At 35.3% G+C, this 24,565-nt stretch overlaps 1 protein-coding gene across 2 annotated transcripts in view; it reads left to right on the top strand.

Moving 5' to 3' along the window:
• The window catches only part of SLF1 (SMC5-SMC6 complex localization factor 1), an 87,259-nt gene that overhangs the window by 21,924 nt on the left and 40,770 nt on the right, over positions 1-24,565 (top strand). For both annotated transcript variants that reach the window (XM_059175471.1, XM_059175472.1), the window contains 8 exons: positions 2,082-2,244; positions 8,979-9,122; positions 11,571-11,717; positions 12,567-12,713; positions 13,568-13,690; positions 15,501-15,554; positions 16,581-16,739; positions 18,390-18,553. In XM_059175471.1, coding sequence (XP_059031454.1) covers positions 2,082-2,244; positions 8,979-9,122; positions 11,571-11,717; positions 12,567-12,713; positions 13,568-13,690; positions 15,501-15,554; positions 16,581-16,739; positions 18,390-18,553 — 1,101 coding nt within the window. The remainder of the gene's footprint in view (positions 1-2,081; positions 2,245-8,978; positions 9,123-11,570; positions 11,718-12,566; positions 12,714-13,567; positions 13,691-15,500; positions 15,555-16,580; positions 16,740-18,389; positions 18,554-24,565) is intronic.

Raw genomic sequence — 24,565 nt, forward strand, 5'->3', positions numbered from 1 at the left:
TCATAGTTAATTTAAAGTCACTTTCTGATAATTTTAGCAAATGTGCTTTATATTCCTCTGTCTCTTGACAGTGGTTTGGTTTCTTCTCTTTTGTGTATGTCTTGTATTGTTTTCTTGCATGTGTAAGATTTCACATATAGATCAGTGGAGGCTCAAATAAATATTTATGTCCAAAAATGGGCTTACTTTTTTCTGTAAAGCTGTTAGTTGAGTTAATCTTGTCAGTTTTTGAGCAGGTTTTAGATTTTGTTAGTGCTATAGATACCTTTAGTGCATCCTTTCTGGTTACTCCTGCAGTAGAGTACTGTTTCTTTGTGCTTGGCCTGGTTCTTGGGTGTGTTTTTCTTTCTTTTTTTTTTTTTTTTTTAAGAGTTTATTTATTTACTTGACAGACTGAGACCACAAGTAGGCAGAGAGGCAGGCAGAGAGAGAGGGGGAAGCAGGCTTCCTGCCAAGCAGAGAGCCCGATGCAGGGCTCAATCCCAGGACCCTGAGATGACCTGAGCCGAAGGCAGAGGCTTTAACCCACTGAGCCACCCAGGCGCCTCCGTTCTTGGGGTTTTTAATCGATGTTTTTGCTTCACTGTCAGCTTTCCGTAGTGCCCGCATGCCTGGGTCATAGGAGGACTGTCTTGTCATTCTCTTCTTTTCTTGCTTGTTACTCCTCTCTAGGTTGAGGCTAAGAGTAAGATATGTTTTGGTTCTGCTGGTAGACTTCAGTCTTAAATATTCTTTGTGTTCTTGTTCTCTGGTGTTGGCACTTTCTCAGTACTTGTGTCTCAGTTACCCATGGCAGCCAAATTCTGCTTTGTATCTGTGGGCAGGGTTTTGGCAAGAGACCGTTTTCACCCTCTGCCCCAGTGTTAGATTTCTGCTTTGTATTGATGCGGAAACCTATGTTTGAGTGGCATTTCTTCTGCCGCTTGCCCAGGGACAGATGGATTTTGCCTTTATCCCTCGTCCAGAAACAGTATACTCTTTTTTGGGCAATGCAGCAGGAGGTTTTCCTGCCCCTTTCTCAGGGCACATAGATTTTACTTATGTTCTCCCAACAGAAGCAGTGCATCTTTTCCTGGATTCTAAAAGTATATTAAGACCTTACCCCAATAACTTAGGACATTTTCTTCATGTGAGCGAAGGATCCAGGGAAGTGGACCAGGTTTAATGTCTATCTTTTGGTGATCAGCTGGTCCTCACTGGCCCACTTGTGCTACCCAGTAGGGAATGTTATCTGCCCTTAATCTTTTTCATGACTACTGAGGCAAAGAGGTTTCAAGTGAGGGTGAACTTTCCTTGAGTCAGTAACTCCCAGATACTATAAATCATCATGGTACTTGCCTTTGGCCCTTAAATTTGTTACAGTTTTACCTACTTTTATGACAGCTACTTCTCTCCTGCACCCTGGCAAAATGAAATAGTTTTTTGAGTATCCGGTCTCTTCACAAAGGGGTTTATCATTATCACTCTTAGGGAAGTTAAGTTCCTTGCTTGGTTATTACCTTTGCTCTCTGATGGGTTTGTGGAAAGTTAAGATATTGTAGATCATTTGGCTTTTTCTTAATGTTAAGTGATAATAGTGTTCTCTTGTGACTTTCTAAATCCTAAGCAGCCACAGAACTTTCATGAAACTTTTGGGATGTCAAAAGTTAGTTAATCAAGAATTAATTTTTTTATAAGAATTCTAGCAACTGTAGTTCCTTTTCTGTAGTTTAGAATGATTTCCTTGGAGGTGGTTGCCTTCTGAAGTAGCTACATTCAACCTCTTTCATTATTCTTTTGGCTTATGGAGGTGATTTTTCCTTAAGGAATAAATTCAACATGCTTGATTCTTAAAAAGTCTTTCCATATCAAGAAATGGGTAAACAGAAGAGCGTGATTTCTTTAACATCTTCTCTGAGCAAGTTATAATTTAAGAAATCACTGCAGTAGTTATTCTCCATGGCACTCAACTCAGGGGGATTTAATTCTTTCAGAAAGTTCCACGCCTACTCCAAGGAAGTAATTGATTTAGATAATTTGACTGAATATGCTTTTTTTTTTTTTTTTTAAGTTCTTTTTGTACTCTTTACATTTTTATTTAGAGTTCTGGAGGCTGGAAAAGCAAATGTTATTTTACCAAAAAGTTCACCAAGTGGAATAACTCATGTGATTGCAAGTAATGCAAGAATCAAGGCTGAGCAAGAAAAAGACCATTTTAAGGCTCCATTTTATCCAATTCAGTATCTAGGGGATTTTCTTTTAGAGGTAAGTAAAATAAGTAAAAATCAATTTTTAGTGTTTATAGAATATCCATACTGTGAAATATGTTAAAAATTAAAATGCATTCTAAAGTTTAAAAATACAGTGATTAGAAGTATAGTTGACCTTTGAACTGTATGCATCCACTTATAAACAGATCTAATAATTCAGTACAATACTCTCAATATATTCTCTTTTCATGATTTTCTCAGTAACATTTTCTTTTTTTAAGCTTACCTTATTATAAGAATGGAGTATGTAACCCATATATAAAATACATTTTTCAGCTATCGCTAAGATTTCTGGTCAACAGTAGGCTGTTGAGTTTTGGGGGAGGGCTACAAGTTATATGTAGATTTTAGACGGGGGGGGGGGGATATTGGTGCCCCAATCCCCATGTTCTTCAAAGGTCAGCTATAATTAAAGTGACATATTTTTAAAGGCAGTTGCTTTCAATTATTTAAATATTTGAGATTATTTCTAATAAATATGGAAGAAGCTTGCTTGTTGAATATAAAATGTCTTCTTTTTGAGTCTCTATTTTAGTTTTCTATGTTTTAGTGATATTTACTACAAACTAATTTTAGCATTTTATGTCAGAGTACAAATAAAATAGCAGTGAACCATGGTATGATTTAAGAATATGTAGGTATTTTTCCCATGGAAAAAAAAGATTTAGAAATAAGTCTTTCTAAATCTTTTTTGTAAGGATTTAGAAATATTTTCCTGTCCTGTTCCTCTACCTCCTTATTCCCATTTGGTACAAAGGCCACTTAAGTTGTTTGAATGGGAACAGTCCTAGAAGAAATTCTCTCTGGAAATAAAAGAATTTTTAAGAAGGGTCACTCGAGGTAGAGAAACCTTAGTATGTTTAAAAACGCCACCTTGATCTTGTAGGAAAAACTGACTCCTTAAATGTTTCCATCTCAATAGATGCTATAACCCTTTATCTAACTTACGTAGAGACCTGTTAATAACCCTTGAAACCTTCCTCTCCCTTATTCCCCACATTTTGCCAATCAACTCCCTTTAATTTTATCATCTTAAATACCATTCAAATCACAGTGCTTCCCTCTTCCTATATTAACATCATACTGAGTTCATCATCTTTTCTCTGTCCTCCTAAAATAGACTCTTAAGTGCTCTCTACCTTTTAACTCTTGGTAGTGTACTAATTACTCTTACCTTTTTCTTCTCGAATCTATTCTACATCATTCAGAGTATCCAAAATATTCTGTGTAAAACAATTCTAATCTTGTCACTGTCCTACTTAAACTCTCCAGTGGCTTCCCATTGCTTTTAGGATAAAGTCCTAAACTTCCAACATGGCTTTAAAGTTCCCCACAGAATTCTTGTCAGTCTTGCCTTTCAGGTATATCCTGCTCAATTTTTTTCTGTGCTCAACTATAGTATAATAAAACTGCCTTCTCCCAATTTCTTTTCTTTTTTTTTTTTTTTAAGATTTTATTTATTTATTTGACAGAGATCATAAGTAGGTAGAGAGGCAGGCAGAGAGAAAGGAGGAAGCAGGCTCCCTGCTGAGCAGAGAGCCCGATGTGGGACTCGATCCCAGGACCCTATGACCTGAGCGGAAGGCAGAGGCTTCAACCCACTGAGCCACCCAATTTCTTAAACAGGCTAAGCTACTTCCTATCTCCGTGTCTTCTCAAAAGCTAATTTTTCTCCCTGGAAAGGTCCTCCCCAGTACTCTTACCCTCTATGCCTGCCTGCCTTCTCTTCATCATTCAAATTCCAATTATAATGATGCCTCTTCAAGGAATCAACTGTCTGATTACGTGGTTAAAATCTGTTTTCCCCATCTAAACCAAAAGGACCATGTCATGAGGATGATACCTCTCTTTTCCATAGTTATATCTGAATAATCTAGCATAAAGCCTGGCACATGAGTTCTCATTTTGTGTTAAATTAATAAAGAAATTATGAAGTTTCTTTGAGTCTTCCAAGAGTAGATATATTTTGTTTTTTGTTTTTTGTTTTTTGTTTTTTTTTAAAGATTTTATTTATTTATTTGACAGAGAGAGATCACAAGTAGGCAGAGAGGCAGGCAGAGAGAGAGAGAGGAGGAAGCAGGCTCCCTGCCGAGCAGAGAGCCCGATGTGGGACTCGATCCCAGGACGCGAGATCATGACCTGAGCCGAAGGCAGCGGCTTAACCCACTGAGCCACCCAGGTGCCCCCCAAAAGTAGATATGATACATTGTTCTGTAGTTACCCTTCCGTACTGAGTAGCAGCAATGTAGATTGGAAATATGACCTTATTTCAGGGGATGGATCTGCTTGGACTATAGATGATCTTGTTGCCTTTGACAACGATGGGTCTTGGAATGGGCATGTCAATCAGTTCTGATCTGTGGGACATGAAGAGTAATATGTAAGAAGTTCTGGGAAGTTTCTTCATCCTTCTGAAGAGATAGCCTCTGGCAGCCTGGCTCCTATTAGATAAGAACATGGGAGAATGTAATCTAAATTATTACTATCAGCCAATTTTTGACCATGAGGGGAAGCATCCTCAAGATGAAACCAACCGTGTAGATAGCAAAATGTAGACACACAATGTGAATCCTTGCCAAGAGACTTAGCCAACCCTGAAACCTGTCTTAGCACTGGACCACATTACCATGCTGTGAGGTAATAAAACATCCATATTATTTACGTGACTTTGAGTTGGTTTTCTATTACTTGCTGCCAAAAGCCTCCTATGTTATCTACATATCTGAACAGTTTAACTGTTAATAGAATGAAAGCCATTCTTGACTAGATTAGTAAAAGTATCTGAATTTTCTTTTTTTTTCTATGGAAACAAATGAATAAAGTATAAACTATGATATACTTTATCCATAGTCTTATTTTATTGCAGTAATTTGATGGCATTCAGATTGAATTGCTGAAATATTGGAGGGCAGCAATAGTATATCAAGTAAAAGCAGATACTCTATAACTTACATTTGTTTTAGAATACATTGTTTTATGAATTCTGGATTAGGCAGCTGGGAGTTCATAACTACATTCCAAATAAGGAAAGCATTTTGTGATAACTTCTGAGAAGAAAATAGTTAACTTCATGGTAATATGTTTCTTTTCTTTTACCACTTCGGCATATAGCATATCACATTCCTCATTAGATGGATTCTGAAGTATCTTCTGAGAATTGCCGTGTAAGATGGAGTTAAAAATAACAAGCAATTGTTTAAAAAAACTTTTGTTTAACCTGCTTATACTTTTTTGCTTATACTCTTTTTTTTTTTTTTTAAGAGAGCTCCTGAGTAACAGAATTAGGGATCTGTTTAATTCAGGTTTGTAGATATTTATTGAAGGCTTTTGATGTACCAGGCACGATGCTGTGCACTAGGCAAAATGAGTAAGAGCACATATTAGGCTTCAAGGTGCTTACTATTTCGTGTTGAAAACAGAACACAGAAACTTAATTTAGTGTGTATTGTGCTTTGGCAAATTCAAATGTAAGGTAAAGGAATGTAGAGGAACAAATGACTAATATATCTCAATTGTTTGGCCCACGGAAGGCCTTGCTCCCCAAAAAAGGAGGATACTTAGGAATACTTAAAACTTCTTTTGACTGTCTGCCTAAGAAAGAAAATTAAAATTGAACTGCAGAAAAGTCTTAAATACAGTAGGAATGATAGAAGAAAACATTCATTTTTTTAATGGCAGATCAACTGATTTGTGACCCAGATTTATAACTGATTAGTTTTTTTAGCACAGGAAAGTCCTCTATCCTGAGACTGAATTTCTTCCTTTGTACATAGAAGCTAATACTATCTTACTTTGGTTGTTGTGAGAACTATTACAGCTGTTATTGTAGACTAATATTTATTGAATGATTACTATGTGCCATGCTCTCTCTGCTAAGCATTATGCACCCTTAATCAATCTCTCTGTTTACTTATCTTTCTTTTCTTTCCATCCCACCCTTCTGTTCTTCCTTTCTTTGTGCACCCAACATGAGGCTTGAACTCACACCCCAAGGTCAGGAGTTGCATGCTCTCCCGATGGAGCCAGCCAGGCACTCTTATATACCCTTAACCTTACTTTTATAAAACATCATATTCCTGTGTGTATGTATTATAGCCTCATTTTATAGTTGGAATGAAGTACATGAAGTACAAATGAAGTACAATAAGCTTCGAGTATTTGCCCATGCTCCTGCAACTGACATGTGTCAGACCAAAAATTTAAGACTTCTTTCCTTAACTGCTCTTTCCTATACACATTTGGTTATAAGTAGGTAACCTTGGGTTTGTAGGGGTATTAGTAGGTAACCTTGATATTCACCTGGTCTCTTTCTGGGTAGTTAAAAATACCTAATGCTTTTAACAGTGCCATAACTAGTAGTAAATCTTAAGATCTTCAGATACATTTAAGAATCAGGGTATGGATACTAGCAAAGAACCATGTAGAGCACTCTTTGCTTACCTCTCTGATTTTGTATCCTGTGTCATGAATTGTGTGGTGAATGCCATGGCTGAATCAAGGAATAAGACCCAGGGACTTATACTTGGGTCTCTATACCTAGTGTAAAACAATAGTCTCTCTATACCTAGTGTAAAAAGTCTCTCTATACCTAGTGTAAAACAATAAACCCCATCAAATAGCTGAATCAGAAGCCAGGTGGACTGTCATTGCCACGCTGTGCTACTTTACTCCTAGATAATAGAATAATTTACTGAATAAGTAGGCTTTGGTCATCTATTTGGAACACAAATTGTACTATATAAGAGAGACTAGACATGGCCTTTTTTTTGTAGGTCATATAGGAGACACTTAACACAGTGTCTAGTATATAGTTGGCACCAAAGAAATATTTATACAATGAGGAATAAGAGGGGTGCCTGGGCGGCTCAGTTGCTTAAGCATCTGTCTTAGGCTCAGGTCATGATCCCAGCGTCCTGGGATCGAGCCCCACCTTGGGCTCCCCACTCAGGAGGGAGTCTGCTTCTTATGTTTGCTCACTTGTGTGCTCTCTCTCTCTCTTTGAAATAATAAAAAAAATATAAAGATTTTTTAAAAGAAATAAGGAGGGGCGCCTGGGTGGCTCAGCGGTTTGGGCTGCTGCCTTCGGCTCGGGTCATGATCTCAGGGTCCTGGGATCGAGCCCCGCATCGGGCTCCCTGCTCCGCAGGAAGCCTGCTTCCCTCTCTCTCTCTCTCTCTGCCTGCTTCTCTGCCTACTTGTGATCTCTGTCTTTCAAATAAATAAATAAATAATCTTAAAAAAAATAAAAATAAAAATAAAAGAAATAAGGAATAAGCAATGAATATTTACAGATAAAATACTTCCTATATATTTCATTAAAGTATTCAATTAAAGTATTAGTGATTTGGAGAAAAATACATATTGATCATTTCACTCTATAAAAAATATATTATTCTAAAAAGCTTCCAAATTTCCTCATTTGTCAGGTTATGGTTTTTAGTTAGTTAATTTATGTAAGGTACTTGCTTTGTACATTTTATTTCACAGGTCAATATCTAACATCCTGAAATAGATACATAAGTAAATAGATCTAAGATTAGAAAATAGTATGTTCTTGCCTCATTAATGATAATGGAATGTTCTTTTGCTTTATTGGATCATACTAGATTACTGAAATCTATGTAGGATTAATTCATTCTGTATTTTAGACCTTTCTTAATGCTCTGGGCTGTAAGGATGTATCCTCCCATTGTCAATCAGTTTTAAATTTAAAGCCAGAAAGTCACTTTTATCCCACTTCAAGTAGTCCTTAACAATAATTATGGTTTGTACATTCAGAGTAATTCTTTCTTTGATGCCTGGCATAGGAAGAAGGAAAGTTCTTCATTTTTCTTAGTTTTCAGTTTTACTTTCTTGAATAAAAAGAAAGTTAATCAAGTACTCTCAGGAATTGTTCTTTGATTGGAGGATTGCAGTCTGCTAAAAGACCCTCACATCTACATAGGAATCCCAGGACAGGTGAAAGGGAACCAAAGATGACACCATAGGCCTTACATATTTCAGTTTATATCATAACTGTTCCCTTAGAGGACAGTGATTCTCTCATTTCTTAGTAAAGATCAGGAATCTCTGAATACCATCCCTTAAGTGCATTGTAGTATATGTCATGAACTCATTTTTACTTCCATCTCTTTATTTTGCTGAACTTTTAGAATTCTATATATAGGTACATATGCAAATGTCTTAAACATCATTGGTAGGTGGTTTATGAATTCAGTTTGTTTTTCTTGGCAAGAAAAATTTAAATATTTGATAAAGAGTTAGGCAAAAGTAATTGTTTATTGCTATTCAAGTAAAATAAGAGCTGTGAATTCTTTTAGGCCTCTTTTCCTCTGTGTATGTAGTAGACTTGCAGATTAGAAGCCTTATCGGTAAAAACCTGAAAAATAATCAGAAGTAATCTAATCTGAAATTTATTTTTATCTATATTGTACCTTTAACTTGGACTGGAACTAGGTAAAACATTTCTGTTCTTGATTATTCATGAAAAGGCTTGATTGTTACTAGGCCAACAAAGCATTATATTTTTTGAAGATACACAGAAATCACTTAGTTATTCAGGACCTTTGTTTTGAATTATTTTCCTTGAAAGAATTTACTACCATTTAATAATTTTATTTAGGAGGAGGAATTTTACCTTCTTTTGCAGTTAGATAATGTTGGATAATGTAAAGTACGTGTTGTTATTATACTAAATTGATTGTCTGAACCATTTATATATACATACAGAAAGAAATTCAGAATGATGAAGATTCCCAGATCCATTCTGTTTGGAATAAACACAGCAATCAGGAAAAAAACAAAGATTTCTGGAAAGATAAGGGATTTCTTAAAATGAAAGGTGCCTTAAAAGAGACCATGTGTAGGACCCAGGTAAAACTTTATGGGCAAAAATAAAAAAATGTACATTTCTGGTTCTTGCATCATTATTTTGGGGGCAGCATATGGTAGAAATTATACGAATTTTGAAATCAGAGCTAGTATTTGAACCTAGCTCTGTTTTTATTATCTGTGATTTGAGCTTGTTCAAGATATTGCCATATGTCCCAGTTTTTGAGACTTTTATTGAAATAACACATATATGCATATAAGAACACACAGTTCCTAATGTGTAGTGCATTTTCAACACATGAGAATTACTTATAATTCCCCTGATGTTTAACATAAATGTATTTCTTATAAAGGATTCTTCTCTTTCAGTAATTATGTATATTCATGATTCATGACCTAAAGTCTAGTATTTTGCTGCATATTGAACAAATTTTTTTAAGTGATACAAATGAATTCTATTTTGATTTAATAAGGAAGACAAACAGGAAGGACTTTGAACTTGAACCAATGAAAAGTAGATTAAGAAAGCATGTATGTGGCTCTCCTATAAAACTTTTCAAATAGCGGCAACCAAAAAAAGGCATTATTACTTCTACCCTAGAATAGCTAATGTTTAATTATGCTCAATTTCATACTGTGCTTTATGAAACAGACTATTTGATTTACCAGATCACTGGCCTAGTATTATTACTTAGTCTAAACTAAATATTTTTTTTAAAGATTTATTTATTTATTTGACAGACAAAGATCACAAGTAGGCAGAGTGGCAGGCAGAGAGAGGAGGAAGCTCCCTGCTGAGCAGAGACACACAACCACCCCCACCCCCCCCACCCCACCCCCCACCCCCCCGCCCATGTGGGCCTCTATCCCAGGACCCTGGGACCATGACCTGAGCCGAAGGCAGAGGCTTTAACTCACTGAGCCACCCAGGCGCCCAAAACTAAATTTTTTAAAGATTTATTTATTCGAGAGTGAAAGAGGGCACATGAGGTGGGGAGGGGCAGAGGGGAAGGAAAAGGGAAACTGGCAGATTTCCCGCAGGTGCACAGTGACTCTGAGATCACGACCTGAGCTCACCTGAGCTGAAACCAAGAGTCAACAACCGAGAGTCAGACCTTTAACAGACTGAGCCACCCAGCATAATAAGAGGCTTTTTGAGCTAATCTGTCTGAGAAAAATGCATCATAAGCCACAGTATAAAAATTTGGACTTTCAGAAAGGAATGTAAAATGATGGGAGTTACTAAAATAAAGTTTTTTTTTTAACATGGAAAAAAGAATCAAATGGAGATTATGCAAAAGATGGGAATTATGAAAATACATCAGTTTATGTTGTATAACACTAAAATTCAGGTACAAATTTCTATTTTTAAAAATCAGTTTCTTTGTACAAAAAAATCAGACACCTAATCGTAGAGAACTGATGGTCACCTGAGGGACAGTAGGGGGGATGGATGAGGTAGGTGATGGGGATTAAGAGTACACTTACCATGATGAACACTGAGTAATGTATAGAATTGTTGAATCACTATATTGTATGCCCGTAACTAATAATATGTATGATATATAATCATATATAACTTTGTATAATGAGTAAACAATATGGTTTTAATACTCCTTAACCTTATTAAAATTTTATGTTCTGTAAAAAGATTTTTTCTTAAGCTTTCATTTATTTATTAGAGAGTGAGAGAGCGGGAGAGGGGAGAAGGTCAGAAGGAGACTTAAACTCCCCATGGAGCTGGGATCCTGATGTAGGACTCGATCCCAGGACTCCAGTATCATGACCTGAGCTGAAGGCAGTTGCTCAACCAACTGAGCCACCCAGGTGCGCCTGTAAAAAGATTTTTTGAGATGTTTTTATCTGATATGTCTAATAATCGCAAGATTCTATTTGGTCTACGTCTAAAACTATTTTTAGAAATACTTGGAAAAATAGGAGCACCTGCGTGGCTCAGTTGGTTGAGCATCTGCCTTTGGCTCAGGTCATGATCTCGGGGTCCTGGGATCAAGCCCCCCATTGGGCTCTCTGCTCAGTGGGGAGTCTGCTTCTCTCCCTCTGTGGTCTCTCTCTCTCTTTCTCTCTCTCTCTCTCCATCTCTCAAGTAAATTAATAAAAATCTTCAAAATTTTTTGGAAATTTTGGAAAAATAAAATAATGAAGATAACCAAATTGTGTTTTTGACTAATTGTATGACAAATGGGGGGGGGGGAAAGTAGAGATTCCAAGAAAGATTAATAAAAGTACCGACATGAAATGTATATGTGAACACAATATAAACCTTCCTGAACAGAAATCTACATTTCTCTGCTTCATTTTAGTGTAGCTAAGATGTAATACAATTTCAAGGCTCTTTACTATAGTTAATCTTGTATGTATGTTTTAGAAAGCCTACCTTCCTGAATGGGTTTTTCTGTTGTTGCTTGCATTGGTTGTGTTAAGGCTATGTTTCATCCACAGTCTAATTGAAGTTTTCTTCCATACATGTAGAAAGAAATGAAAAATCATGATGAAGATGTTAATGTTAGTTCTCTTTTGACTGAACATCACAAAAAAGAAAAATTCAGAGATTCCAGTAGAGATTTGAAACTTGGTAAAATGAGAGATACCTTAAGAAGGCACACATGCAAAAGTCAGGTGAGACCTTCCAAATGAAAAATGATTTATAATTTTCAGCCCTTTTCTAAGTCTATCAAATGTAATGATACTCAAAACATTGTTCCTTCTGAATTACATTTACAGAAATGTTTATAAGGCATTTGTGTACAATTTTAAAAAGAGTATAAAAGAGTGTTATGTATGCACCAGCTAGGTTAAGAAATAGAGCATTACTAGTTTAAGAGCCTACTGTGTCATCTCCAAACTATATCCTCTTTGTTATCTCTCTTCCCATGGGTGACCTCTATCTTGGCATTTTTGTTGTTTTCTTGTTTTTCATTATAGTTTTGCTGGCATTTCCTTATCTCTAGCAATATATTGTTTAATTTTGCCTGTTAACGAACTTTTTGTAGTTGATGGTGTTCATAGTCATGCTTTTTTTTTTTTTTTTACTGGCATATATAATCTTTAATCCATTGATTTGCAACTATATCTTTAACCATTTTACTTACAGATATAAGTAAATTTGGGTTTCATTTTCTTGGTTTATGTCTGCTTGCTTGGTTTTTGCAGTTATGAATAGTTGTGCCATGAACAATGTGAACGTTCTCTTACACGACTCTTGGTGCATATATACAAGAGTTTGTCTAACTTAGGATATATTCCTTAGGGTGGATTTGCTAGGTTGAAATATGTAATGCCCAGCTGTGTTCCAAAATGTTTCCCTAATTTATACCAACTTTAACAATGGATGAGGTTTCGTTTTTGATAAAACTATTTTTTTAACATTGTATACTTGTGTTGTAAGTCATATTCTTGAGGGTTTTTTTGGATTTTGTAACATCTGTCATTCCTGTTGAGATTTAATGGTGTTCTGAATACTTGTAGAAGGAAATAAAGAAAAGGGATGAAGATATTCAAAGGAGTTACACTTTGAGGAAAAAACGCAAAAAAGAAAATGAAAGAGATTCCAGGAAAGACATTGAACATAACAAACTTAAAAGTACCTCAAGAAAGCACATATATAGAGATCAGGTAAAACTTTCTAAGCTGAGCTAAACAGTTAATTTTCTTTGGCTTCCATAATATAATCTAGACATAACATCTTATTTTATAATTGCTTGCTGTGTCAAATATAACCTGCACCCCTTGAAAAAAATGGTTTTCAGTTGATCTGGTGTGATATTCATAACTAATGTTGTAATTAACTTTAGTTTATAAAGACAGTATTTTTTACATGCATACACAAGGAAATCTGAATTAATAATCAGGATATTCAAATATATTATGATTTGCCTGAATGTCACAAAAATGAAAAAGAAATAAAGGTTCTGAAAAAAGAGGCTAAAATTCCTAGAATAAAAATCCCTTAAGACTACATGTGTAAGGAAGTTTGGGTAATGCATTCTAATCTAAATTTTAGTTTTTGTCTTGTTCTTCCCTGGTATAATAGAGATCATTTTTAATAAGATAGCTTGTCTTTTGATTGGGATCCTTCTTGAGTTAATTATTCTAGAGTATAACTTGATTTTATCTAAACCACAGCATGTTTATATGCATATATCCAGAAGGATCTTCAGAAAAATGATAAAGGTAAATAAATAATGAATCATGTTATATGTGACCATGGCAACAACGGGGTTGAGGAAAGGAAAGTTTGGGATTGAAAGGAAAATTATCCTAGGTAAAACTTCCCAAATTAAAATATTTGCTTTTTTTAAAACTTTATTTCCTTGTATAATTTTTATAAAGAATGATTATAAGGATCTTTGTTGAAGTTAATGCTGCATGAATGTGTTCTTCTTGTATTCTGTTGTTTATTATGATACTTAAATTTGTGGTAATATTGTCTTTAATACACTGTCTAAAATACTTCTACATGTATGCAGAAAGAAATGAAGAGTTCTTTTTTTGCTGATCGTGCCAAAGAATCTAAAGCCAAGGATGTCAGGACAGATGTGGATATTGCTGAAATAAAAAATGAGTTAAAGAAGCACATATATAGAGCTCAGGTAGAACTTGGCCTACTGAAATTTTCTATAGTTTCCTATTCTTCTCTAGTAGAACCAAAATATAATAATAACAGTAATGACTCATTATGATGTTTAATGTGTCTTAAATTTTTCTCAATTTATTAATTTGTTATGTACAGAAATGTATTTATACATTTAATAAATAAACTGAATTCTCTGCTGTTTATAGCTCAGTGAAGCTACAGATAAATTAGGTGTTTATAAACTGCTGTATCTTTTTTTTTTTTAAGATTTTATTTATTTATTTGACAGACAGAGATCACAAGTAGGAGGCAGGCAGGGAGAAAGAGAGAGGAGGAAGCAGGCTCCCTGCAGAGCAGAGAGCCTGATACAGGACTCGATCCCAGGACCCTGATATCATGACCTGAGCCAAAGGCAGAGGCTTAACCCACTGAGCCACCCAGGCACCCAGCAATGATAGCTAATTTTTTTTTTTAATTTTTTATTTATTTGTCAAAGAGAGAGCACAAGCAGGGGTTGCAGCAGAGGAAAAGGGAGAAGTAGGCTCCCTGCTGAGTTAAGGAGCCCCATGTGGGACTCAGTCCTAGGACTCTGGAATCATGACCTGAGCGGAGGCAGACACTTAACTGACTGGACCATCCAGTCCAGTCCCCACAGTCTAGGGGCTCTAGACTGTGTATCTTGGCGCTAAAATGCTTGCTAGCTTGGGGCACTCAGTCAGTTAAGCGTCTAACTCTTGATTGTGGCTTATGGTTGTGAGATCAATCCAAGAGAGAGATTTTTTTTCTCCTACTTCTCCCTCTGTCCCTTACCCCTCTTTTCCTCCCTCTTGCTTTCTTTCTCTCTCTGTCTGTTAAAAAAAAAAAAAAAAAAAAAAAAAAAAAATTAATAAAATTAGAAAGCAAAATAAAATGCTTGCTAGCCAGATATTTGACATTGGGGCCCTTTTATGATATCCTGGGTCAGCCTCAGTCTTATGCAGCCCTTTAGGGTTGGAGGTCGTGGGGAGACTTTCTCAGTGATCTTGCCCTGCCCCCAGTGGTAGGGGATTGCTAATGACCTGGGACCATGTTCTTTTCTTTCCCTTTTCCAGGGGTAAAGATTTTCTTTTCCATTCCCTTACCCAGAGGGTTGTGGGTATTTGCTTCTACATCCTAACTGGAAGCCAGAGCTTTATCGTTGTTCTAATTTGTATTTCTTTTGACAGTAGTAAGTTTGAACATATTTTATACCCTCACTTGCCATTTATATGTTTCTGTCTTTGTCACCTGCTTACTTATATTCTTTTTCAGTTTTCCATTAACTTATTTTATATAATTGTATCTAGAACTCCTTATATAATCAGAACATTGTCTCTTTTTTTATTGGTTACAAATATTTTTCCAGTATAATCTTTTAAGTCAATACACAATTATAGGTATTTTAAAACAATAGAGGAAGACTCCACATGTTATTATATAGAAAACATGACCACATGTTTTTCTTCTGTGAACTTTTATACAAAATGTTCTCCTTGTTTATATTTCTAATTATTAAAATACTAAGGACAGTAGACCTCAGGTCTTCAAAATGAAAATGACTTTATTTTTTAAGTTAGTTTAGAAAGAGAAAATAGACAATGTTCACACACATGAGTGTGCTATTACTTGAAAATAGTGGAAGATACTAGTCTGAGTAAATGTGTATCAGTATCAGATCAATTATGGCTATGAAAGTGTTCCTGAGTCTATTATGTAAGTTTGCCTAAGGTTTTATTTTTTGTACACTGAAATGTAATTTTCTACCTAAAAAGATGCTTAATTTTGGTAATATGGTTGCTGTTTTATAGGCTATCAGATACAGCTGCATTAAAATAGATAAACAACCAGTGTACAATATTGAGGTAAGGGGGCTTGGACTAGGGTGGTGATGGAGTCAAAAATATAAGCTTTGTGTTTTGATGTTTTTAGTTACTTTGATATAAAGGAATGTGTTTTCTGCATAACAGATCCTCCTAACAAATTTGAAATGTACTTTCTCTAATCAGAAATGAAAAAGAAAAATAATACTCTGATCAAAGCTCCAAAAATATTATATATGGTAGTACAAACTGGTAACAAGAATTAAAAACTTACCTTGTGCTCATCATGGATGAGTTATGTACCACTGTTAACACATTTTGTAACTTTCATAATTACTACTTCTAGATGGAAGTTTCAGTATAATATTTTTAAAAGTATATTATTTCCTTTGTATCATTAGTCTTTAAGATTTGTTTCATGTAGTCTTTCAGAGTATTTTAATTCTCTTCAGTTTAATGTAGTTATTTTTGCTGTTAAAAATACTTTGACCCCCCCGCCCCCCCCCCCCAAAAAAAAACAACAAAACTTTGACCAAGGGAAATGTATTTCATGGAACTCTTCGAGTTTATATAATGGGCATCCTCAGAGTGACTCCGTGACACTATAGCAAATATTGTGCTTGATGACATCTTAATATATTTAGTATATCTTAATGAATATAGTTTGCTTATATGTTTAAAAGAAAACCAAGAAATAATTTTGCCCCTAAAGAACTATGTATAATTGTAGCTCTGCCTAAGGTCTCATCATTGTCAGCCATACTTTGCAAATGCCTTTTCAAATTTTCTTTTAGTGACAGTATTTCCCCTTATTATTTGGGGCAACAGAGAATAATACATAAATCAAGTAATAATGTGTATTTTTGTAGTGCCCTGTAGCTATAAAACACATTCGTATAAGTAATCCTTTTGTGAATCATGTAACAATCCTATGAAGTTGTGAGGACAGGAATTACCTTCATTTTACAAATGAGAAAATTTTAAATCTCCTTACTAATTTAAAATTTACTCCCAGAGTTTTTGTTTCTTCTTTGAATCATAGAATCTTTATTATTTTTATTTTTTTAGGTAAAAAATGCTGAATTTCCTAGAGGTATATTAAATTTAATTGAAAGTCTCATAGAAGGGCAGTTTTTTAAAGAAGCAATTGAGGAACTTTCCTCTTTACAAGCACATTATATCCCCCCTGTATGCCTTCTTCATGCTCTACTAGAGAACATTCTACAGGTAAGAGTTTATAATCTTTAAGAGAATGTTAAAATATGAACATTCTCATTTTTTATATATATTTACAGTTAATTTCTCTTTTCAATATTTTTTCCCTTGTTTTAATAGGAAATTCAGTACCCACTTACAATTTCTTCTTTCTTTCTTTTTTAGGTTTTGTGGGGTTTTTTTGGGGGGGGGTTGGTTTTTTTGTGTGGGGGGGGGGGTTTGTTGTTGGTGGTTTTTTTTGGTGTATTTTGTATTTGGAGTTACTGGAGAACATTTACTAAAAATTCACAGTTTACTAGATAGTTGTCATAATACAACTAATCCAGCAATGAGAGACAAAATGGGACCTTAATGAATTTATAGGAATTTGAAGTTACACAGTGGGGACTGGATGTCACAAAAGCAAGGACTGATTGATTGCTAAAGGATCATCTCACAGGGTTATTTGTCTTAGTGAGATCACCAGGATCTAGTCCATGGCCTTCAGGTCTTAGATGTCTACAGCCTGATCTTGGTTATTTCCCAGAATTCATCCAAATTCAGGAGGTGAAATTATGCTGATTATATGATAAGATTTATAAAACACAATTAATTACCTCGTGCAGGATGTCAGAAAAAGCAGGGCAGCATTGTTAGTAATCTTCCTTGTCTTCACTGGGTGAACTGTTTTTATGAATGCTCCGAGGAAACTGAGTCATTCTGCAGTCCCTCGGAGACTGGTTTGGAGTGGAAGAAGTATATTCTACTAGTACTCTGGAGGAGGAGGGTACGTGTTCAGGACGGTTGATGAAGAAGATACAGAGGGGAGAGGAGGACTACCCCCCCATTACGGGTTCATTCTGAATAATCTCATTGTGGAACTAAGAGCCAGTACTTTTGTGAAAGCCTGTTTGCCTGTGTGTGTCCAGGTGGGAGCATGGATCTCCCCCCATAATGATTATAAGACTGGGCATCAGCTCTCTAGGGGTCCCCAGTGAGGTCAAGACCTTAGATGCCCATTTCTATTTTTAAATTATTTTCTAGGTGCTACTCTGATTTAATTTATTTTCTTGGAATCTCCAAGATAATTTTCTCTTGGGAAAAATTTATCCGATTTTTTTCTGTGGCAATAAATTATCTAATGTAAAACTCTGACAACAGTGATCTAGAAAGGCATTTGTACAGTGATAATTATTTTTATTCACAGTATACACAGACAACAAACATTCCTTAAACTGTGAAAGCTAGTAAGAACAGCTTTTCAAAGGTAGCTTTCTAATTGTTTTCTTTACCACAGTGACAATTTGAAGAAATAACAGGTGTAAGCTATGTCAGACTAATGGTGATAACTAGCATATTACATGAAATCTTCATACCTTTAATTCCTTTCAGGTCACATATGAGAACTCTTAATCTCACTATAATCATGAAAAGTAAAATGGACATTTCATGTAAATCTCAATAGCTGGGATTACCTAAATGTATAAATACATACTAAGAATGTGCCTTTTTCAGTTGTAGTATTTCACTAGCTAAATATGATAACTTCCATTGATCTCCTTTGTCTAAGCACACATATTTGGCAAGAAAGTTAGGTCAGAGTTACTACAATTTTAGACTAAAGTAACTCATCAAAGTATATTTTTAGCTATAGTGTTTTATTTGTTTATTTTTAAATAATAGGATAATATAGATACATTCTCTGGCCGATACTTTCATATATTGTCAGCTCTTCTTCACCTGCATCCTCCTTGGAAGTCCCCAGCCATGTCACGATATTACTTAGAGCTGTTTCAGTGCCCAACTTGCATGAAAGGAGCATGGTCTCTAATAGAAGTGCTTATCAGGTAAGGAATTTGATGTGTGAGGATGTTAAATTTCATCTCCTAGTTCTGCTGTGTATGTTTTAGATATAAGTGAAAGAAGTAAATTTCATTTTAGAAAATGTGTGTGTGTAGTCTGTATGTTGTATTTATTTTAAAACTCATAAAAAAGGGCCAAGTCTAGGGGCACCTGGGTGAGTCAGTTAGGTGCCTGACTGTCAATTTCAGCTCAGATCATGATCTCATGGTCAAGCCCAATGTTGGGCTCCAAGCTGGATGTGGAGCCTGCTTGGGATTCTCTCTCCCTCTACCCCCTGCTTGTGTGTTCTCTCCCTTTCATTTAAAAACAATAAAAGAAAAAAGAAAAGGCCAAGTCTAGATTGGTCATATTTGTCATTTAGTTTTATTCGCCAAAAAAAAAAAAAAAAGTTTAATGAATACATGAAATAAACAGGAAAGCCAAATCATTGTTTTTAGTTAATGATATCTGTGCATATTAAAATCTAATTAACATTTATTGAATATGGCTATCAAATTTTGGTAATCAAAAGTATAGACATTTATAACTATATATATTATCTCATTTAGTGTTTTTTTGTTCCTTTTTTTTTTTTCAGCTAGAAATCAGAATTTTGAAACTATTTCCTAAATATTCATTCCATTTGTGTCTCTCTCTGCATGTTGTCTTCCTAGATTTTTCCTTTGTCTTGAAAATGTTTCTCTGGAAGTCCTTTGTATTGCTCTTTCTACAAATCCACGAATTGTTTTACTTCTCTGATAACCCCTGTATCTGACAGAACCTGCCTATGTCTAGAAGGTACTTTCTTTTTATCCAAGTGCTCAGTTTTAGGGCTCCACAGAAGTGAGAGAAAGGATACTTGACGAGCCAGGCAAAGGCTAGACCTTCAGTTATCTCTGATATCCACATAGATTCATTTTCTTAGTTGTGATATATTTGAGATGAGTTAATCATCTAGATAGTATGCATTTATTCATTCTTTCAGCAGTTGTTTATTGAGACTTATTGGGAGTCAGGCACTGTGCTACAGCCTGGGGATAAAATGATCAATAAAAAGTAGTTCCTTTACTTTTGTAGGCAACTGAGATGTAAACACAATTGGGCACTGAATATGAGGATATATGGATTATGTGGCTGACATGCTTTCTAATTTCCAAATCTGCTTCTTTCTTTACTGTCTGTCTTTCTTTCCTGTCATCAAGCTCTCTACCTGCTTTATTGATCTTGATTCTGCTTTTTTCCCTTTATCTCCCAAAGTACCTCAGTATACTCTTTCCAAAGTGATGTTGTCATTTCCCAGATGAAAGTTTTCTGTTAAGTTACACATCATGCATAAAAGACATTTGAAATTCCTTAGCAAAACATGTAAGACTTTTCATGATTTAGATGCTCTATGTGTCTCCATTTTCATCTTCATTGTTTTCCCAAATGTACCCAGTGACTAAACTATTTCTCATTGCCTATTCCTCTGTTCTTATGTTTTCTCTGCCTAAATATATCTCCATTCTTACATCCTATGAATACCTGGCCAACTCCTAATTATACTTTAACTTGTAACTCATGTCACTACATAATTTTTGACCTTTTCAGTTTAGTTTGTCACTCAGCTTTTTAGTTTCTGAAAAGTACTCTTTTTTTTAATTCAGTAATAATTAATATACAGTGTACTTCTAGTTTCAGATACAACAATATAAGGATTCAACAATTCTGTACATTACTCATTGCTCATCATGATGAGTTTTGCTTTAATTCCCATCACCAATTTAAGGCCTCCTCCTCTCTGGCAACCCTCAGTTTGTTCTCTGTCTTTAAGAGTTTGGTTTATTTTGTCTCTTCTTTTCTTTGTTTGTTTATTTTGTTTCTTAAATTCCATATATGAGTGAAATTATGTGGTATTTGGCTTTCTCTGACTTATTTCACTTAAATTTATACCCTCTAGCTTCATCCATGTTGTCACAAATGGCAAGATTTTATATTTTTTATGGCTGAATAATATTCCTTTGTGTATATCTACCACATATTCTTTATTCATTCATGTCTGGATGCATACTTGGGTTGCTTCCATACTGTGGCTATTGTAAATAATGCTGTAGTAAACATACTGCATATATCTTTTCCATTTAGTGTTTTCATTTCCCTTGGGCAAATACCCAGTAGTAAAATTACTGGATCATAATTTTTAGTTTTTAATTTTTTTTGAGTTATTAATTTTTTAAGTAACCTCCATACTGTTTTACACATTTGCTGCACCAGCTTGAATTACCACCAGTTTAATGAGGGTTCCTTTTTCTCCATGTCTTTGTGAAATTTGTTTCTTGTGTTTCTGGTTTTGGGCGTTCTGATAGGTGTGAAGTGATAATCTCATTGTAGTTTTGATTTGCATTTGTCTGATAATTAGTGATGATGAGCATCTTTTCATGTGTCTCTCGGCCATCTGGATGTCTTCTTTGGAGAACTGTCTATTCATATCTTCTGCCCATTTTTAATGAATTATTTCGTTTTTTAGCTGTTTAAGTTCTTTATAATTTTGGATATTACTCTCTTATCAGATACATCATTTTCATATATTTTCTCCAATTCAGTAGGTTGTCTTTTTGTTTTGTTGATGGTTTTCTTTGCTGGACAAAAGGATTTTATTTTGGGGTAGTGCCATTGGTTTAATTTTGCTTTTTTCCTTTCTTAGGGACATACCTAGACAAATGTTACTCCAGCTGATGTCAGACATTAGTGCCTGTGTTTGCTTCTAGGAATTTTATGGTTTCAGGTCTCACCTTTAGGTCTTCAGTCCATTTTGAGTTTATTTTTGTTTATGGTATAAGAAAGTTGTCCAGTTTTGTTCTTTCTCATGAAACTGTCCAGTTTTCCCAGCACCATTTGTTTAAGAGATGGTCTTTTTCTCATATATTCTTGCCTTCTTTGCCATGGATTAATTGACCATATAATTGTGGGTTTATTTCTGAGCTTTCTGTTCTGTTCCATTGATCAATGTGTCTATTTTTGTGCCAGTAGTATACTGTTGATTAATGCAGCTTTGTAATACTGTAGGATTGTAATGCCTCTAGATTTGGTTTATTTTTTAAGGTTTTACTTCACTTATTTTAGAGAGAGACCGAATATGCAAGGGAAGCACAGGGCAAAGGTGTAGGGAGAGAATCTCAAGCACACTGTGTGTTGAGCCCAGTGCAAGGCTCAGTCTCACAATTGGGAGATCATGATCTGAGCCAAAACGAAGAGTTGGACGTTTTTCAGTTTTATTCATCTTTTTTAAAAACCAGCTCCTGGTTTCATCGATCTGTTCTATTGGTTTTTTTAGTATGTCTTATTCATTTCTGCTCTAATCTTTTATTATTTCCTTTGTTCTGTTGGCGTTAGGCTTTGTTTGTTATTCTTCCTCTGGCTCCTTAGGTGTAAGGTTAAGCTCTTAATTTGAGATTTTTCTTTCTTCTTGAGTTGGACCTGTATTGCTCTAAGAACATCTAAGACCTCTTAGAACATCTTTTGTTGTATCCCAAAGATTTTGGACCATTTTATTTTCATTTTCATTTGTCTCCATGTATTTTTTGTTTCCTCTTCAATTTTTTGGTTGACCCATTCATCATTTAGTAGCATGTTGTTTAACCTCCATGTATTTTTGTTGTTTCCAGATTTCTTTTTGTGGTTGATTTCTAGATTTGTACTGTGTGGTTGGAAAAGATAGATGATACTATTTAAGTCTTTCTCAATTTGTTGAGACTTCTTTTGTAGCCTAACATGGGATCTGTTCTGCAGAATGTCTATGTACGTTTGAGAAGAAGGTGTATTTTACTGGTTTTGGATGGAATGTTCTGAATATACCTGTTAGATCCATCTGGTCCAATGTGTCATTCAATGACACTGTTTACTTGTTGATTTTCTGTCTGATCTATCCATTGATGTAAGTGGGGTATTAAAGTCCCCTGCCGTTATTGTATTACTCCCAATTTCTTGCTTTATGTCTGTTTGAACAGTTGCTTTATGTATTTGGAGACTCCTATGTTGGGTGCATAAATACTTGTAAGTGTTAAAACTTTTTCTTGGAGTATGTCCTTTATGATTATGTAATGATCTTTGTCTCTTGTTTTAGTCTTTGTTTTAAAGTCAGTTTTGTCTGATAGAAGTATTACTATCCCGGCTTTTCACTTCCATTTGCATGATAAATGTTTTTCCATCTCTTCACATGGTTGCTCAGTTTTAAGTAACTCTATTCTCAATGCTTAATATAATACCTAGACCATAATAAATGTTTAATAAATATTTGGGTGAATTAACGCAACAGGAGATAGAATTAAAAGTAAATTAAATAAATAGAAATAAATAAATTAAATAAATAGAAATACCAACTTTCATGCCAAAGTAATTGGGTTCATTGGGAGTCAGAGGTGTCTAGGGAAGTGGTAAGCATATATATGAGCTGGATACTATTAGTCTACTTTTAAACATATTTGAAATATTCCATAATATATTAGGTTTTTTTTAAAGATTTTATTTGGGAAGGAGAGAGAAAAAGCACAAGTTTGTGGAAGACAGAGGGAGCGGAGAAGCAGACTCCCTGCTAAGTGGCAAACCCCACGTGGTGTTCATTCCCAGGACTCCGAGATCATAACCCAAGCTGAAGGCAGACGCTTAACCAACTGAGCCACCCGGGCATGCTGTTCTGTACACACACACACACACACACACACACACATATTCATATACTTTTTTTAATAAAAAATACTACAGTATCCATCTCTGGCAGTTTTCAGAGAGACTACCTATATAGACATAGAACATCCTCTAGAAGAGATTTGGGTATTAAATATTGTTAAATTTAGTAGTCATTAAGGACCCTCCTAACATGACAGTGTGTTACTCAAAAAGAAGATGGGAAAGATGGAGACAGAAGTAGAAAGTTACAAGTATATTGTTTATATAATTGATAATAAAGTTGGAAGTTTATTATAAAACATATTATTACCTGGAATTTCTTTCTTAGGCCTAGACTTCTGAGTAATTTGTATGTTCTTTTAAAAAAAAATAATACACAGTTTCGCTGTCTAACCCAGTAGCCAGTAGCCACATTTGACAATGTTTAAAAAAATAAAAAATTCAGGGCGCCTGGGGTGCTCAGTGGGTTAAACCTCTGCCTTTGGTTCAGATCATGGTCTTAGGGTCCTGGGATCAGGCCCCACATTGGGCTCTATACTGAGCAGGGAGCCTGATTCCCCCTCTCTCTCTTTGCGTGCTGCTCTGCCTACTTGTGATCTCTCTTTCTCTGTGTTAAATAAATAAATAAAAATTTTGGGGAAAAAAAAATTTCAAGTCCTTAGTTATACAATCTACATTTCTTGTGTTCAGTAGAACATATTCATCATCACTGAAAGTTCTCTTGGACAGGACCGCTATAGTAGATGGAAAGAAAATAAATATTGAATTTTTTAAACTCTTAGAAAATAGCCCTAAATGGGGATGCCTGGGTGGCTCATTTAGTTAAGCATCCAACTCTTGATTGACTCAGGTCAGGATCTCCATCATGAGATTGAGCCCCACATCAGTGTCCATGCTGGGTATGGCGCTTGCTTTGAATTCTGTGTCCCTCTCCCTCTGTCCCCACCCCAACATGCTTGCTTGCTCTCTCTCGCTCTCTCTCTCCAAAAAAAAAAAAAAATAGAACCCTTATTCACCTTCATTTTACTAAAACATAATGACAAAAAATTTTGAGTAAGAAGAGGACTATAGAGAGTATTTATAAATTCAGTGTATAACTGGTAACCTCAAATGAAAGCATTTAAAGATTTTATTTATTTGTCAGAGAGAGGGAGAGAGAGAGCGAGCACAGGCAGACAGAATGGCAGGCAGAGGCAGAGGGAGAAGCAGGCTCCCTGCCGAGCAAGGAGCCCGATGTGGGACTCGATCCCAGGACGCTGGGATCATGACCTGAGCTGAAGGCAGCTGCTTAACCAACTGAGCCACCCAGGCGTCCCAAATGAAAGCATTTAATGTAATACATAATTTTTTTG

The sequence above is a fragment of the Mustela lutreola genome, chromosome 5, assembly GCF_030435805.1.
Source record: "Mustela lutreola isolate mMusLut2 chromosome 5, mMusLut2.pri, whole genome shotgun sequence".
NCBI lineage: Eukaryota > Metazoa > Chordata > Mammalia > Carnivora > Mustelidae > Mustela > Mustela lutreola.